The sequence below is a fragment of the Wolffia australiana genome, chromosome 15, assembly GCF_029677425.1.
Source record: "Wolffia australiana isolate 7733 chromosome 15, ASM2967742v1".
In the NCBI taxonomy this organism is placed as follows: Eukaryota; Viridiplantae; Streptophyta; class Magnoliopsida; order Alismatales; family Araceae; genus Wolffia; species Wolffia australiana.
The window spans coordinates 1,363,391-1,381,835 of NC_135849.1; the positions used below are offsets into that span (position 1 = coordinate 1,363,391).

At 47.2% G+C, this 18,445-nt stretch overlaps 1 protein-coding gene across 1 annotated transcript; it reads left to right on the forward strand.

Moving 5' to 3' along the window:
• The first annotated feature begins 9,513 nt into the window (after positions 1 to 9,513).
• LOC144713115 (uncharacterized) lies at positions 9,514 to 11,382 on the forward strand. The gene is made up of 4 exons (XM_078587610.1): positions 9,514 to 9,941; positions 10,233 to 10,482; positions 10,750 to 10,824; positions 10,957 to 11,382. Exons 1-4 carry the CDS (start codon positions 9,514 to 9,516, stop codon positions 11,380 to 11,382), a joined length of 1,179 nt encoding a protein of 392 aa, XP_078443736.1.
• Positions 11,383 to 18,445: the final 7,063 nt, after the last annotated feature.

An 18,445-nucleotide genomic window follows, 5' to 3' on the forward strand; every position in this document is an offset into this window, starting at 1 on the left:
CTACTTTATCGACGAATTGCATAAAAATAGGTTTTTTTTACTAATGTGAAAACTCATTAAAAATAGGAAATTTTACATGATGAATGAATAATTTGTATAAAAATAGATTTTAACATAAAAATACATATTCATTTCATTACATGACTACAAAAACCCTTCAAATTGTTGATTTTAAAGCATGATTTGTGGTACGCAAGTGATATTCGCTCTCCTACTAGTGTTGATGCTTTGAGATATGGTGCCCTTAGATGTTTTGAGATATGCTCTCCTACAAGCCATTTTTAAGTAGCCTCGTGAGAAGAACTTGGTCTGTCATTTTTTCCTTCACCAATCAGTAGGATGAGTGAAATTCAAAAAATACATCATTATCTGACATTAGCTTCTGCACAGATAGTAAATTCCTAGTAATATCAGGGACATGCGGATGCGAGTGGCGCCTAGGGTCTTGACTGTGCTCCTTGGGGGCTCAACACATTATTTATTTATTATTATTTGTATATATTGTTATTATTTATTATATATATGCATATAATTTATATATATATTTAATTATTATGTTTTTTTCTTACTTCTTAATCAAAGAATTTCATAATTTTTTTTAAGTAATGCAAAAACTCATTAAAAATAGGAAATTTTACATAATGAATGAATAATTGCATAAATAATATAATTTAATATAAAAATGCATGTTCATTTCATTACATGACTTCATAACCCCTTAAAAAATGTTGATTTTCAAGGATGATATTCAAGACAAAGAAACATAACTCTATTTCTTCCTCTTTCTGATACTATGTTTGAATGGACTTGATTTTCCACCGGTGAAAATACATGTCCTTTGTTTATGCTCCTTTGGCATGTCATCTCATTGTCGGATAGGATCTTGAAAATAACATCGTACGAGTTCATGCCATCAATTTGAGCACTAAGACCTGAGATAAAGACATCATACTTGGATGGGAGAGCTCTAAGAAGATGAAAAATGAGTATGGATTCACTAACTGGTTCTGCAACAACAGCTAACACATCACTCAACGACCTTAGTTCTTGAACATAGTCTTCGATCGATTTGTCTCTTTTCACAACATTTTGCAGTCTAATGTGGATGTTCACGATCTTGGACCAGTTTCATCCTGCAACACTTTAACATATAGCTTCCCAAGCTTCTTTAGCAGTGTTACTTCTTACTATGCACCCTAATTTTGGTATTTATTTCAAGCAATTATGACAGTTTTATGCATTTGAATAATTTAAAATAGGATTATTATCATACATTGCATGTTAATAAATTTTTCCAAGGGAATTCTCATTTCCCCTAATGTTTTGTTAATTTATGAATTTAATGGAATTTATTTAACCTTGGAATATTTTTTTGTAAATGAGAATGCCAGGTTTAAAATATAATTTTAGCCTTAATAAATGTGGCATCAAATTAATGAATTTTCTACAATTTTATTGGATTTTTTGGGAATTATTTCAGGAAGAAATGAATTTGAAATGGGAAAAAAGCATATTTATAAGGAAAAAAAGAGTTTTTAAGCAATTTCTAATGTCAGAGGGCTTTTTCTTAAATATTTGTTGCAATTATGGCCTTAAAATAGCTCCAGGTCGCGTGTGCAGGCGTAAAGATACTATTAAAATAATTGTATGGTTTTATTGCAATTAATAATGATTTTTAATGGTTTTCAGGAAAAAAACTGGAGGACAGAGAATGTGAGAGGGGTATATACATAAATATTTCTTCAGATACGTCTGTTTCCACTCGCCATTTAATCAGGGACTCTTCTGCAAAATTCCATGAAATTCTCTCTCTTGGCGGTAAGTTCACCTCCCATGCAACGCAAACAAAGCGCAAGCACAGAAGGTGACATGGCGCTCTTTGGTTGTTTACTGATAGTACAAGCGCAAAGTTACATACAATGCGCTCTATAGAAATTTAATTTTTTAATTTTTTCTTATTTTCTGCAGGGGCACGTGGCGGTCGAGAGAGGATGTGCCAAATGAGCTTGAAATTTTGCAACCAATCAGATGTCGACACGTCACTACGTGTAAGGAAAAAAATTAATTAAATAAATGAATATTGATCCAACAACTTTGATTTGTCAATGTTCATTTATTTATAAATTTTGATCCTTAAGTCCAATTAAGGTGATTTTTACTGAATTTTCTCGTCTTGACTTCCTCTTTCTATTTGCATGGTTGGATCATTCAGATCAAGCCTAAATTTATTGATAAAAAATTAATTACTAAATGAGGGTAAAATGGTAATTTTCACCCAAGTACAAACGCCAAATTTCAAGAGGAGGAGGTCACTTTGGAGGTGGCTTTATCACAGCTGCAAAACAAAGAGGAGCTTCAGCCTTGATAAACCCTATTTGGTATTTTTTGCTTCAGTGTATTTGATTTTTAGTGTGATTTGGATTATGTGTTAGTAAATTGTGTGATTGTTCTTCTTGGTGTTGGTCTGCATTTCTAAATCGCTTGGCTTGAGCGGAATGTACAAGCCCATACAAGGATCGAGGGGAGAAATTCTGAAATTGACCTAGCTATTCCATTTGCACATTAAGAAAAAGCTTAGAAAAAATGTTTAATTTCTAGATATATTAGATTGTGTTTATGAGCTAGTAGTTAGTGAATTTGGATACGAAATTCCCCCAAAACAATTAAAATCAAATTTTCTTCTTAATTCCTCCACTTGACTCCATTGATCCTTTTCATTGGATCAAAAGATTCAATCTAGAGCTCCCTATTTCTTCTATTGCTCTCATCTCATATAACCTCTGTTCTAAATTCATGATATAATTAGGGTAATTTAATTTTTACTCTAAATAAAATTTGAAGATTATGTATACTCTAATTTGCATCAAATTATTCAAGAAGATCACTAATTGAATGCCTTACTAGCGTCCCTTGGACGACACCCATACTTATCACTACGTTAGGGTTTTTTATTTTATTTAGTAAGCTAAAATCAACAGCAACAAGGGATTATAAATTTGCAAACTTCACCCCTATTTTTGGCTTATCAGGAACATTGACTCAGATAAATATGTGGAAATTATCAGAAGTACATGTGTATCTAAATGGGCCCAAGCATCATACTCAGGATTAATTTGAGCATTCCCTTTTCATCCATGTAGGAAATAGGAGGGGGATCTTGCTCACTAATTTTGGAAAGACCACATCTTTTAATCAATGAGATGAACTGGTTTTCCAGATAATAAAACTATCTTGGGTGAGCTTCAAAAGAACACACATAACAGCATGCAGCACATTGGAATGACTTGAAATGATGGATTGTGAGGTTGCTGCAGAGCTTTCTGTGACATTTGGAGGAGTATTTCCCATCCTGGTGGATCTGTGCCATTAGGCTTGTGGCCCTGATACCATGAAAAAGGAACTGATGCACTCTAGAGAGGGAAGAAGAAGAGGGATAAGAAGAATAAGATAGAAAGAAAGAAAGACTCAATCATACATCTGAAATAACATTTCCAAACAATTTCGAGGAGGAGGTATTTACAGGGGAGAGTGAGAGACAGTAACCGTTACACTTTCCTCATTTTGAACATTGTCGTTGCCTCATTTGGCCGTTTCCTCATATTGTGATTTCCTCTTCTTGAATAGTAGTCATTTTATCTGTGAGTTGAGGAGTAAAACTCCATATTCTTCAACAGTTCTCCCCGGCGAAGAGGGGGAAGGCAAAGAACAAAACGATGGGCAAGAAGGGAAGGACGGAGATGTTGTAAAGATTGTCGACTAGGGTGGCTGTTGTAGTGGTAGGTTATGGGGGGGGGGGGGCAAGAATAAGCTGGAAGGCCACTCGCATGAGAACACCCACTGGCGTCTCTATCATCTCCATGTCTTCGGAGCTCTTCAATAGATGGAAGGATTGGAAGAAGCAGAGTTGGGGAGAACTTAAATGCAAAAGAGTTTGGATTACAAGTGAAATATTAAGGCTATGCCAGATATGAGACTGATGTCCATTTGTCAATTAAAGGGGGGAGAACACTCCATGGCCATGTCCTCTTCATACTAAAAGTGCTCATCCTTTCGCTCCTAACGAGTATGACCTTATGTGTTTTATTAAAGATGCTTCTTCATGGTTTCTATTCCAAAAAACCAAGGGAACATAATCGAGAATCCAGTATACAAAAAGTGGTGGAACAGGTCCTTAGATTTCTTCATCGAACGATTTCAGAGTCAATTGCTCCATAAATCAATAGAGCTAGATCTACGAAGGAAGCTTGGGTAAAACTAGAAATCATATTTTCTGGATGGGATCAAGAGCGGATAATGGAACTTCATCAATAATTGCACGACATGAAAAAATGTACAGTGAGCACTGACGAATATGTTAGACACTTTAGATTCAATTGTGGAAACCTTGGAAGCAGTCGGCTAACCTCCATATGAGTCGAATATGATACATTTTTAAGAGGATTAGGCTCAGCATATGCTCATTTCATTGTTAGTATAAATGCTAACATTGCTCATCTAAAGTTTGATGAATTGTGACCAAACTTATAGATCATGATGAGATGTAATACGAAGTGCCAGGATCAAACAGCTCATGTTACGCAACACGGGAGAGATGTAGATACAAGATGCAAACGAGGGTAGATGATGTGTAAGTTTAAAATCCAATGAGAAGGTTGTCACACACCTACTGACCCAAGGCAGCAGCCTGGTAGTGACACAAGGGGTCTTGGCAAGTGACAAGCTCCCAATGACCCGAGTGATCGACTCAAAGACCAAAGGGCGGGGAACGATCACCATCCGTGAGCGTCCACGCCCGTCGTCGCAAGCGATACAGGTCTGACATAGAGGAAAGAAAGTCCCTCACTCGAGTGTGGTGGTTAATCCTAGAATATGAAGAAACTCGAGGAAGCATAGCAGACAAAAACCGGCATTGACAAAGGTAATAATACTAAAAAGGGGATGAAGAGAAGGTGCCTTGCGGTCGTAATCTGGGAGCTTGGGTTGGGACTGCTGTAGGATTGGGAAGCGGCCGTCGTACTTAGATGGTGGACGTGGTCAGCACATCGAAGTGATGCTATAGCTGACGGCGGGGTGCAACCCAAAGGCAACTTGGCTGTGGTCAAAATCTCAGTCGCTTGGCTGCAGGTGGTGCCGTGGGGCCTTGGGCGCGTGCCATTGTAGTTGAGATGGCCTAGCACAACAGCATTTGGGGTGGCAAGGTCCACGATTGATGCAAAATACCATTGGGAACAGGAGGCTTAAGAGCAACGGTGGCAAGGAGTGGGAGAGCCGAGATGCCCGTGTGCAAACCAGCCCAATTGTGAGTCAAGACACTAGGTCATCGAGGACCAGCGCACTGAGAGGCAAAAACTAATGTGGGAGATGCGGCCATGGACCACGTGGTCAGCGGCAGAAGATATCTAGTGGTCATGTCACAGCCCAGCAATGTGGGGTAGTGGGGTAGTGTTGACCGATGACGATGGCGCGTAGTAAGTTGTTGGAACCCAGTCGGTGCAAGGTCAAATGGCTTGGTGGCGGGAGCCAAAAGGTGCAACTCAGCGGAGGAAGGCACGGTGGCTCGATGGGACTCTTAGACCCAGCGATGTGACATGCAGGCCGTTGATGAGTCTAAGGTCAACAGTGGCTCTGAGGCGAGGCAAAGATACACCCTAACAACCGTGGAAGCTCCGACAGGTCTCTAAGAACTGGAAACGTCATTTTGTAAAGGAAAAGCTGTACTCTAAAATATAAAAGATCACACATGTTAAGTCAACAAAGAAGGTTGATGGCATATTTACGAAGAGGGTGAAATCACAAATATTCACTTGCATGTGCACCAAAATGGAGTTGGATTGCATCTTCATCAATCATGGAGCTAAATGACACGTTGATGATCCATGATGATGCTATTATGCTTGTTTCTCATAATTTTAATCAAGCCTAGATATTATTTAACATCACTTTCTGAAGGGGGAGGTCGTGAACTCACATCCAACTATGGGCCCCATTAAAATGTAAAAATACCCTACTTATTATACGTTGGAGCGCTTATTTGAGGGATGGAAATGCAAAACAAATTTTTGCCATCCTCTTCTCCTCTCTTCCCTCTTCTTCATTTTCCCTTCTTCTTCCTCCTCCCTCTCCAAGACCTTGTGATGCATTCTTCTCCTCCCCTCATCTCCACCTCTCTTCTCTCTGACAATAGTACCTCAAAACTATAGGCGGACCAGCCAGCAACCTCATCAACCAATAGGAAATAAGTCAAAAATTGGCAAGTGATTACATGTACCCTGTAGCTGTAAAGAAGAAACATCAGAATTTGAAGAGTCCCTCGTGGAGGAAGGAGAAAGGAGGAGGAGGAAGAAGGAGGAGAGAAGGGGAGAAGGAAAAAGGGACACATGCCGCCGTCACCGCCGCCAGCCCGCCGCTGCCAATCCCGCGCCGCCGCGATAGCCATTGCCGCGTCGCCCGCTGCCGAGCTCCGTCGCGCCACCCTCTGGCGTGGGGCCGCACCGCGCTGTCTCCATCGCTAACGTCGCGCAACCGACCGCCACTGCGCCGCCCTGACGACGGGCCGACCCGCGCCGATTCTGCCGCCGAGGCGCGCTCGGCCACCTTCTGTTCCTCTTGCCCCCTGTGATCGCGCTCGCGTTCTCCTCATCGGCGCTGCCCCAACTGCAGTGCCGCAACCCGCCTCCGTCATTGTCCTTCGGTGCCTGCACCCCACGGACTGCCTGAGCCGCCTGCTGTCTCTGCAGCCGCCGCTCGTAGCCGCCCGGTGCGTCCTCACCACGCCCGTGCGCCTGGGCGTCCCGCCCTCCAATGCCGGGAAGACAACAGCCTCGACACACTCGCAAGCGACCACCAGGACCGTCGATCACCGGCACGGAGAGCTCTATCCTCTATGGCCATAGAGACACGATCGACGCGGAGAGCTCAACACGGGGGGTCTACCTCCCCGTGGCGTCTAGATTAGTCGCCCGATGAGAGAGGCAATGCCACTGCCCTCTCGGAACACCGTCCTGCGATGCCGTAGCTGGCCCGATACCGCCGCCTACCAAAGCCGCGTGGACCGCACCCGCCGACATGGGTGCTCCCGAGTCGTCTTGACCACGCGAACCTACCATTGCACCCAGTGGCCCTGGACGATCTCCTCATGACTCACTGCGTTCACTCGGTGAAGCCCAACCTTATGAGTTCGAGGATAGAGCGATCATAGGTCACCGACCACATGGGAAGTCCCCCGTAGGCAAGGGCTTCCCCTGAGCTGCCAGTGCACGTGGCCAAGGAGGAGGACATGGATGTGAAGGAGCACCCCACCAGTACCTACTTCGGGAGGGCCCGCCGGATGAGCAAGGAGCATGCATACCTTCGCGACATGGCCGCCAGGATGGAGCGCATGGAGCGAATGCTCGTGCGCCCACAGACTTTAGAACACGATGTCAATACGGCGTCGGCCGCCCGAGGATGACCTCGCAACCCGTTCTGGGTCACTCGACAAGCACATCAATGGAGACGCTTCGACGACCATGACTACGAGTACGAGGAGTCCGACTATAGATCCGATGACGTCCCTCCGTAGGGACGTCCTGCTAGAGACCCGATATGAGACCTACAGGATGTCCATGCATGGGATAGGCAACACCCACGGGATGACCCCGCCCGCAGGTACGAGGCGGACCGACCAGTCCGCCCGGACCACTACATCCGACGACGTGATCGCGACTTGGACGCCAACTACCCGGCCCGCCGAGACGACCCCATCCGGCCCAGTGATCCTATGCAGATAGCCGACCTACCGGCATGCTGTGATGACAACTTCCGGCCTCCTCGCCACCGATACGAGGAGGTTGATGATGCCCTTTGGCACCCACCACATGCGATGCCCATTGGCCGCGCGCCTTGTGAGGGTCTTCCTCACCATTGGGATGACCGTGACCGTGAGCTTACCCCGCCCCGTCGCCACCTGGATCCGTGACGCGAGGACTACCCCGTGCCCGAGCGGCACTTGGACGACGACAAACGTCGGCGCGAGGAGCACTGCGCCCGCATACAGAGAAGCATGCGCGCCGACATCACCATCTTTGAGGGTTCACGGAAACCCAAGGAGTTCATCAATTGGGAGTCGAGTATGAACTCCTATTTCCGGTGGTACCGTATGGATGATGACCTATGTGTTGAATATGCGGAGACAAGGCTTGGCGGACAGGCCAAGATCTTCTGGGAGAATGAGCGTGTCGCCGCCAAGCGACAAGGGCGACCCATCACGTCCTGGCTCAAAATGGCACAAAAGCTGCAAAGCAAGTATGTTCCTCGGTAATATCAGATGTCCCTATTCCTCTCGTGGCTCGACCTCAACCAAGGACGACTCACGGTGACGGAGTACATCGAGGCCTTCGAGGAATGCCGGATGCGATGCCGCTTCGTGGAGGACCCCCTAATCATCGTTGGATTGTTCGCCCATGGACTCAGACCGGCCCTGCGCAACGAGGTCCTCAAGTGCAACCCGGCTGAAGTCGACGAGGCATACCATCTAGTTGAGCGCATGGAGCATCCATCTGACGACACCGTTGCACCCAGCATGAGCACGGCGCCCCAGACTCCACCTGTTCGGACCAACCCCACTTGGACGACCCCGCCCGTGACCATATGGGTTACCCCGACCACCGGGGGACAAGGAACTGCCCCCCTACCTCCGTGGGGTCTACCCCACTAGCTCGGGCCGTTACAAGCGACACTCTGGGCCGTGACAGTGATCGCTCGGAGCATCACTGTCAGCCAGGCACATGTGACGTGCTACAAGTGCCAAGGAAGAGGGCATCAGGCCAACCAATGCCCACGATGGCACTTCTGATCGATGTCGGAGACGTCGACTCTGACCAATTAGATGGCGTGGAAACCCCACAAGACGATCATTATCATGGCGATGAGGAATTCGCCCTCGAGTATGAGGAACTTGACGGACAGGCCGGGTACATACAGATCACCGAACCACGAGCGATCTCTCACCCCATGCCCTGATCGGTCGACCGACCATTGGCCAATATCGATGTCGACACACCCGGCACGAGTAGAGTGCGGTCATCACCGCGGGTCGCGCCACCCGCTAGGCCCCTTTCGACAGAGCCAAAGCCGGAACCATGGGTAGATGCGGCCCTCCGCACCGCGATCTTCTACACCTATGTCAAGATCAACGACAAGGTGTGTAAGCTGATCGTGGACAGCGGTAGTTGCATCAACGCTATCTCCGATATGATGGTTACCCGACTAGGGTTGACCGCTATCGATCATCCAACTCCCTACGACGTCTTGTCGATAGACGCTTCTTCACTACCAGTGAAGCATCAATGTCGCATTCCATTGAAAGTGAGTGCCTTCGATGAGAGCGTCCTCTGCGACGTACTCGCCATGAAAGTGGGGAGCATCATCCTGAGCCGTCCTTGGCTATATGACCACGGCATCACTCTAGTCGGGCGGACGAACACGTGTTCATTCATGTACTAGGGACGACAGGTTACATGGTACCTATATACCATGAAGACGGCGAACAAGCCGGCCATGACCAAACCCGCTGGGCTAGTGGTCGTTCGAGGGCCCTTATTCACCCAAGACTTGGGCCGCAAGGGAGACGACACGCTGTTGTGCCTCGCCATCACCCTCGACATCCCCACCGATCCGCCTGTAGCACCTCGACAACCCGAGATCGAAGCCCTCGTATCAGAGTTTGGCGACGCCTTCCCGGATGAGTTACCCGGTGGGTTACCCCCGATGCGTAACATTCAGCACGCGATTGATCTCGTGCCCAGCACGACATTGCCGAACCTGCCCCATTACCGCATGGAGCCACAGAAGTACGTGGAATTATTACGACAGCTCCGGGATCTCTTAGAGAAGGGTCTCATCCAGGAGAGCCTTAGTCCGTGCACAGTTCCTGCTCTCCTAGCCACGAAGAAGGATGGCACGTGGCGCATGTGCTGCGATATTCGTGCCATCAACAAGATAATGGTCAAGTACCATTTTCCCATTCCGCGCGTACAAGACCTATTCGACATGATGTCCGGATCTACTATCTTTTTGAAGATAGATCTACGGAGTGGATACCATCAGGTTCGGATTCATTCTTGTGACGAATGGAAGACCGCCTTTAAGATAAAGGACAGGTTATATGAGTGGAGAGTTATGCCATTCGGTCTCTCCAATGCGCCGAGTACCTTTTAGCGCCTCATGAATGAGGTACTTCGTGCGTTCATCAGGAGGTTTGTCGTTGTCTACTTCGATGATATCCTCATCTACAGTCGATTGACAGAGGAGTGTCTCGACCACCTCCGGCAGGTTTGTATCGTCCTTAGACGTGAACAGCTATATGCGCATCCTAAGAAATGTAGCTTCGTCACCTCGGAGATTGCTTTTCTTGGGTTTATCGTTTCCGCTCAAGGCCTCGCAGCAGACCCGGAGAAGGTCCGGGTCATCACGTCGTGGCCGTCACCCGCCAATCTCCACGATGTTCGGAGCTTCATCGGACTCGCGACTTTCTATCGACGATTCAAACAGAACTTCAGTTCCATCACGGCTCCCATCACCGGCTGTCTCAAGATGCAGCCGTTTACTTGGACGTCGGCCGCAGAACGAGCTTTCTAGCAGATCAAGCTCATGATGACTCAGGCACCCGTACTCCGCCTACCCGACTTTGGAAAGGTGTTTGAGGTTACTTGTGACGCTTCAGGCATCGGGATTGATAGCGTCCTCAGTAAGGAAGGCCATCCCGTCTAGTTCTTTAGCGAAAAGCTGAACGACGCCAAGCTTCGCTACTCCACCTACGACAAGGAGTTCTACGCCATCGTCCAGGCACTCAAACATTGGCGACACTATCTCTTGTCCATGGAGTTTGTACTCTTCTCGGACCACGAGGCACTCACGTACTTGCACTCACAACAGAAGTTGAGCGACCAACACACCAAGTGGGTCGAGTATCTGTAGGACTACACATTTGTCATCAAGTACAAGAAGGGCAAGGACAACATCGTCACTAACGTGCTCAGTAGAAGAGCCCACGTGCTAAATGCCATGAAAGTGACGGTCCTCAGATTCGAGACCATCCGAGAAGGATACGATAACTGCCCCGATTTTGGCCCCATCATTGCCGAAGTTCGACGAGGCCGGTCCCATGATCACCGGGACTATGTCATCACCGATGGCTACCTTTTCTATTGGAACAGGTTATGCTTGTCACACACGTCTCTTCGTGACTTCCTCACTTGGGAATGTCACGTCGGAGGTCTTAGTGACCACTTCGGCCGCGACAAGACCATTGCGGCCGTAGAATACCAATTCTACTGGCCCTCGCTAAAACGCGATGTCGGCAATATAGTTGCCCAATGCCGCGTCTGTGCCTTGGCCAAATAGGTCAAGATGAGCGATGGCTTGTACACCTCGCTACCAACGCCCAAGCGCCCCTGGGACAATGTGAGCATGGATTTCATCTTGGGATTACCTCGGACGACGAGAAGACACGACTCTATCATGGTAGTCGTAGATAGATTTTCGAAGATGGTGCACTTCGTGCCATGCGCGAAGACCTCAGATGCCACGAAGGTCCCACAATTGTTCTTTAGAGAGATTGTGCGCCTCCACGGCCTGCCAGCTTCGATCTTGTCCGATCGAGACATACGCTTCACAAGATACTTCTGGAAGACTTTGTGGAGCCTCCTCGGCACAAAGCTCAAATTTTTGACTACCTACCATCCGCAGACCGACGGTCAGACCGCGGTCGTCAACCGAAGTTTAGGCAACCTGCTCCGTTCCCTGGTTGGCGAACACCTCGTGACATGGGACTTGATCATCCCTCGCGCAGAGTTCGCTTATAACTCCTCGATGAACCATACCACCGGGTTGAGCCCCTTTGAGATCGCCTATGGCCAGGCCCCCCGTCGCGCGCTAGACCTAGCTCCCGTAGACCCTAATGTAAGGGTGTCAGAAGACAGTTTTGTATTCGCCCAGCATATTTATGCATTGCATCAATGCATCCATGATAGGATCACACAACAAAATGCATTGTACAAGCAAGCTGCCAACTTGCACCGCCGACCCCGAGTCTTTGACGTGGGAGACTTAGTGATGGTTAGACTCAGGCCGGAGAGATACTCTTCCGGGACGACCACTAAGCTGCACGCTCGCAGCGCCGGCCCGTTCCCGATCCTCCGAAGAGCAGGCGACAACGCCTACATCGTCGAGATTCCTCCTAAGGGGGGAATAAGCTCCACGTTCAATGTGGCGGACCTGGCTCCAGCCTCAGCCTCTCTAGACCCAATCGATGTGAGTGAGTTTGCCGTGACCACTCCCCCGGTTATTTCACCCGATTGGCACGAGGCAATCGATTGCGTACTACAGGAGATAATTGAATATGTAGGGGAAGAGGTATCGAGGAGGTTCCTGGTGCGGTGGGTGGGATGGACCAATGCAGACGACACCTGGATATCTGAAGACGAGCTCCATCGCCTTCGGCCGGATCTGCTCCAGCCGCAGCCATTCATCCACCTAGACTCGCCGGAGTCGAGTTCTTCCAACCCTGGGGGGATTGATGGCGCGACACAGCCTACGACCCTAGGATCAGCATCTAAGGAGTCAGCATCGTCATCGACATCGCCGCCAACTCGTGTCCAACCCGCACGGCAAGCCAAGGTGACGACGCGCACACCCGGATTTAGATACTCCGGGTAATGTCACGCCATCTTCAGTCATAATCCCGTACTTCCCTTCTCTCGTACTTTTCACATTTTCTCTCGTACTTCCCTTCTTCATAATCCCGTTGTAGTGAGGGGAAATTCCCGTAGGAGGAAACTTTCCCCACCCTCCCTTTATTGGGCCCAAAACACTTTCATTTCATTCTCTTTTGTAGTCTCAAAAAGGGGGCCCATCCACCTCTCCCCTATAAAGGGAAGGGGTGGGCACCCTCAAGAAGACACTCTTTGAATTTTGTTTTGAAAGAAGAAATGTCAGAATTTAAAGAGTCTCGTGGAGGAAGGAGAAAGGAGGAAGAAGGAGGAAGAAGAAGGAGAGAAGGGGAGAAGGAGAAAGGGACACGCGCCGCCATCACTACCGCCAGCCAGTGCCGCCGGTCGCCGCTGCCGATCCCCCGCCGCCGCCGATCCCCCGCCGCCGTGATCACCATTGCCGCGTCACCCGCCGCCAAGCTCCGCCGCGCCGCTCTCTGGCGTCGGGCCGCACCACACTGTCTCCATTGCTAGCGCCGCGCGCCCGACCGCCACTGCGCCGCCCTGACGACGGGCCGACCCGCGCCGATTCTGCCCCCGAGGCGCGCTCGGCCACCTTCTGTTCCTCTTGCCCCCTGTGCTCGCGTACCGCCCGTGATCTACAGTGCGTACCATGCACGACCCGGCCACACGCCCAGTCCCTCTGCGACCGTAGCCGATCGCGCTCGCGTTCTCCTCATCGGCGCTAGCCCCAAATGCAGTGCCGCCACTCGCCTCCTTCATTGCCCTTCAGTGCCTGCACCCCACGGACTGCCAGAGCCGCCTGCTGCCGCTGCAGCCGTCACTCGTAGCCGCCTGGTGCGTCCTCACCACGCCCGTGCGCCTTGGCGTCCTGCCCTCCAACGCCAGGAAGACGACAGCCTCGACACACTCGCAAGCGACCACCAGGACTGTCGATCACCGGCGCCTATTGCTGCATGCTCTGCCGTTGTCAACGACCATCCCATCCTCGACGAAACCGCAACGGGTGATACCGAGATAGCTGTCGCGGGACGCGAGGAAAGGTACTCCTCCCTGCTCTTTTCGTCTCATATCTTTTCCAGTACGCTTTCTTTTGCCTCCACCGTGCTCGAGTTAGACGTAGATGAGAGGGACAGGCTGAGAAAACGACGAAAGAATACACGAGAGTCTTACATGTCCGGTGCGAGTCGGGTTCGCCCATCTCATGTGAGCACGTCCTACGGGGATTCCCCGTTCGGCCGCGTAGTCGTTCTCGACCCCTCGGACGGGGTTTAGGAGGCTTGGACTACCCATTCCTGGGCGACTCTGTTGAGTCCCGGGGGACGGCATTCTCCGCAAGTCGGCACGCGCACGTACTACATCTAGACTTTCACGCAACTCTTTCGCACATCTTACCTCCTTGGCATCATCTTCGGACGACGTCTCAGTCGTAGTCCGAAACTGGCCCCTTTTCGACACCGAGCCAACACATTCGGTGACGATCGGACGACGTCTTGACGACCGGACGACGTCTTGACGACGTCCGGCATCAGAAGATGATTCAAAAGAGTGAGAACCATAACAACAGAAGGCAACTGAAGCATTTTCTGTCTGTTATAAAATAATACGTAGGGGAAAAAGGGGAAGGATGCTATTTTCTCTTCATCTAAAGCCGGTGCGGCGCAAGAGCTGGAGCAGTCGGAGGAAGCTTCCCAATTCCAATTGGGGGATCTTCGGATCTCATTTCCCTATCTATCATCTTCCATTTCGAACATTTGACGAGACTCATCGTGTCTATCTTCAGTGAAATCGTTCCCTTCTTGATTCAATATACTACGACCGTCTGGTCAATGGTGTTTTTCTACTAGTATATCACCTGGTATCAGAGCCACCTCTTATCCACAGCCTTCATCACGGATGGGCAAAAGCCAGAGCTCGAAGAGAACTGCATTGATCCAGCTCCAATTGCTGATGTCTTGACACAAATCTTGCGGCAACTCTCTCTGATGAATTCCAAGATTGAGGGTCATGTCGCCTCGACGTCCAGTGTTGTTTTGAGAACCAATTAAACTAGAATGTCTTATGGTCATGTACCAATTGGTTGCGAGAACCCAATAGAAGTCAAACTTACCTTCAGGAAAGGACATTTGCCGATTTTTCTGGAGAGCAGGCCCAAGGATGGCTCAATTGCATCAAGAGGTTTTTCTTTGTCAATGTTTTACAAGATTCCAAAAAACTTAACCTTATTTCCTTACATTTGTAGGGATCAGCTCAGGCTTGGTTTATCTATACTGAAAAACAATTTGGTTTTGAGAATTGGTTAGATTTCAAATGATAGTTTGAACACTACTATGGGTTTTCGTCAAGTTCTCTCCATCAAAAACTATTTAACTTGCATCGGATGAGTATTTTCTCTGAGTATCATGCTGAGTTTGAGTTACTCGTGGCTTATCTACCTCCAATTGATCACGAACTTCTGGAAACTGCATACATGAATGGGCTCAACACAGAAATTCATGTAGAAGTCCCAAAGTATCGGCCATTGGGCATTCAACAAGTGATGGATGTCTCCATCAAGGCCGAATCAAATCCTATGGTAATGTGGCAAACATGGCCAACAAATAAGAATTATTCAAGCATCCCACTCTCCAAAAAAGCACGCCAATGAATATTTCAAGAAAACACCATTCAACTCCTTTGTCATATCATCACAACTAGTCAGGTACCACACTCATGACAGAAAAGTCCCATTCCACATTTGTGGAAAAGATGGCCAAAAATTTTTCACGACCACCAAGAAAGAAGATTATGAGGCTAACATATGAGGAGTTTAATTCAAGGAAGGAGAAGGGACTTTGTTATCACTGCAACAATAAATACCTTCCAGGACACTGGTCCAAGCGTGAGTTAAACATATTCTTGGTTCAAGAAGGGGATGTTCACAAAGACTTGCCAACCAGTGAGGAAGACCGAATGCAAACATATGATACGCCTATTCTAGAAGGGTCATTATGTACGGTCTGTCTTACTCTAAGTCCCAATGGCTCCTTGAAGGTTTGGGGAGAACTATGGAATCGACAACTCATTATCCTTATTGATGGCGATGTATCACATAATTTAATTCGCATGAGGGTTGTCCAGGAGTTTCACATTCCCATCGAGGGATCAATGCGCTTCAACCTCATTTTAGGTGATGGATCTATCACAAGAGCGACAGGACTGTAAATGGGCATTCCACTTACAATTCAGGGTTTAAGCTTTATTCAGGATTTTATCCCTTCAAACCTAGGAAATATTGATATTATCCTGTGCATTCAGTGGTTGAAAATGCTGGGGTGGTTTTCTTGCAATTATGACCAGCTGTTGATCAAAATCTTACGGGATGACCATATATTTACAATCCAAGCAGACCATACCTTAAATCCCACAAAGATCTTTCCATGTCAACCCCATCAGGCTCATCAGGATTGGCTCAAGCTATTATGTCTAATCAATGCCTTACAGTCTTATGAGAACGTTTCCTGCAAGTTTTTGATGTTCCCCGAACTTTACCACCTAATGGGCCATAGAACATAAGATACACTTGATTCGAGGGTCACACCCCATCAATGTAAGGCCTTATAGGTACTCCCATCAGTACAAGAACATTTTAGAAGGTCTGATACAGGAATTTCTGGACAAGAGGATCATCCCACATTCTAATAGCCCCTTCTCCAGTGCGACATTACTTTTCAAGAAGAAAGACGACAGCTGAAAAATGTGCATAGAGTTCCAGGTGCTTAATAAAATCACCATTCCTAACTTGTTTCCAATTCCAATCGTAGATGAGTTATTGGAAGAACTGAATGGAATGGTGGTTTTCTCCAAGTTAGATTTACGCCCAAGATACTACCAGATCAGAATGGATCCAGCAGATGTCCACAAAACGGCTTTCAAGACACATCAAGGGCATTACGAGTTTAATGTTATGCCTTTCGGACTGTCAAATGTGCCAACCACCTTTCAAGCTTTAATGAATACTATATTTCAATGATTCCTCCGAAAGTTGATTTTTAATTTCTTTGACGATATTCTAGTCTATAGTAAAACTAAAGAGGAGCATCACACGCAGCTATCCAGGTTCCTTCAAGTGTTAGCTGACAACCAGCTTTAGATAAATGTTCAGAATTGTAATCTTTTCCTTCCTCACCAAGAATTTCTTAGACATTTGATCTCGGCCAGTGGTGTAGCCACGTCTCCTTCCAAGGTTAATGCCATTAATCAGTGGCCCACTCCTAAAACAGTTGAACAGCTCTAAGGCTCCTTGAGATTAGCAAGTTACTATCGAAGATGTGTACCTCAATTTGTAGCCTTGGCTCAGCCATTGACAAACCTGCTTAAAAAGAATTTGTTCCACTGGTCCGAAGATGCTAATCTTTCTTTCCACAGGTAACAATCTGCATTATCTTCAACACCTATTCTGGCACTTCTCTATTATTCACTACCCTTTGCGATTGAGACGGATGCCTCGAGTAGTGGTATTGGAACTTGCAACATTCTAAACCAATTGCGTACTTTAGTCAAGTACTTCCTTCAGCATTTCGCTTTAAGTCTGCTTATGAATGAGAATTTTTATCCATGGGTTCTGCCATTGTCAAGTGGAAACATTATTTACTCTTTCAAAAAAATTTCATCTATACAGATCACGTTAGTCTCAAGTTTCTAACTGACCAAAAAGAGGTTCCGCTTCAGTACCACAAGTGGATGGTCAAATTAATGGGACTCAATTTTGAAATTCATTTCAGATCTGAGAAGAAAAACATTATGGCCGTCGCACTCTCTAGATCCCTGAAAAACACCGAAAAACAAGTCTCTTCAATTCTGGTTAGCCATTGGAGAGATAGACCAATAATTGATCATGACATCTCATCTGAGACTACACTATCTCAAATCAAAGAATACTGCACATCGGATCCTTCTAAATATCCATTGTACTCCATACATCATGCACTCCTCTGTTACAAAGGCCAGATAGTGCTAACCCCAAACTCTTCATTAATTCCCTCTCTACTCCACTACTTCCATAATTCCATAATCGGCGGGCATGGAGGATTTCATCGCACATATAAGCGCATCTCTGGGCAGGTATACATAAAGTTATTAAGGTATATGTAGACAAGTCTGACATTTTCCAAAGACATAAGTCATCCACTCTCACGCCAGCAGGCCTACTCCAGCCATTGCCTGTTCCTAATCAGATCTGGGAAGATGTAAGTATGGATTTTATTGAAGGGCCACTAAGATCTGATGGCTACGATTCCATTTTGGTTGTCGTTGAGTGTCTGAGTTACACTAGAAGCTATTCTAACTTTCAGAGTCACTTTGGCCGGCCTCTTCCTTTTAATCAAGTGGAAGGGAATACCTGCTTATGAGGCGACATGGTAAGATGCATTCTCAACATAGCCAAAAGCTTCCCATATTTCAAGCTTGGAACAAGCTTCATCGCAGGGGAATTACTGATAAGTATTTCAACCGATCCTATTAGAGAAGATGGTCGAAAAGAGCAGGAACTGTTACAACAAAAGGCAACTGAAGCGTCATCCGTCGGTTATAAAATAATACCCAGAGGCAAAAGGGGAAGGATGGTATTCTGTCTTCGTCTGAGGTCTGTGTGGCGCAAGAGCTAAAGCAGTCGAAGGAAGCTTCCCAGCTGCCAGTTGGGGGATCTTCGGATCTCATTTCCCTTTCTATCATCTTCCATTTCAAACATTTGACAA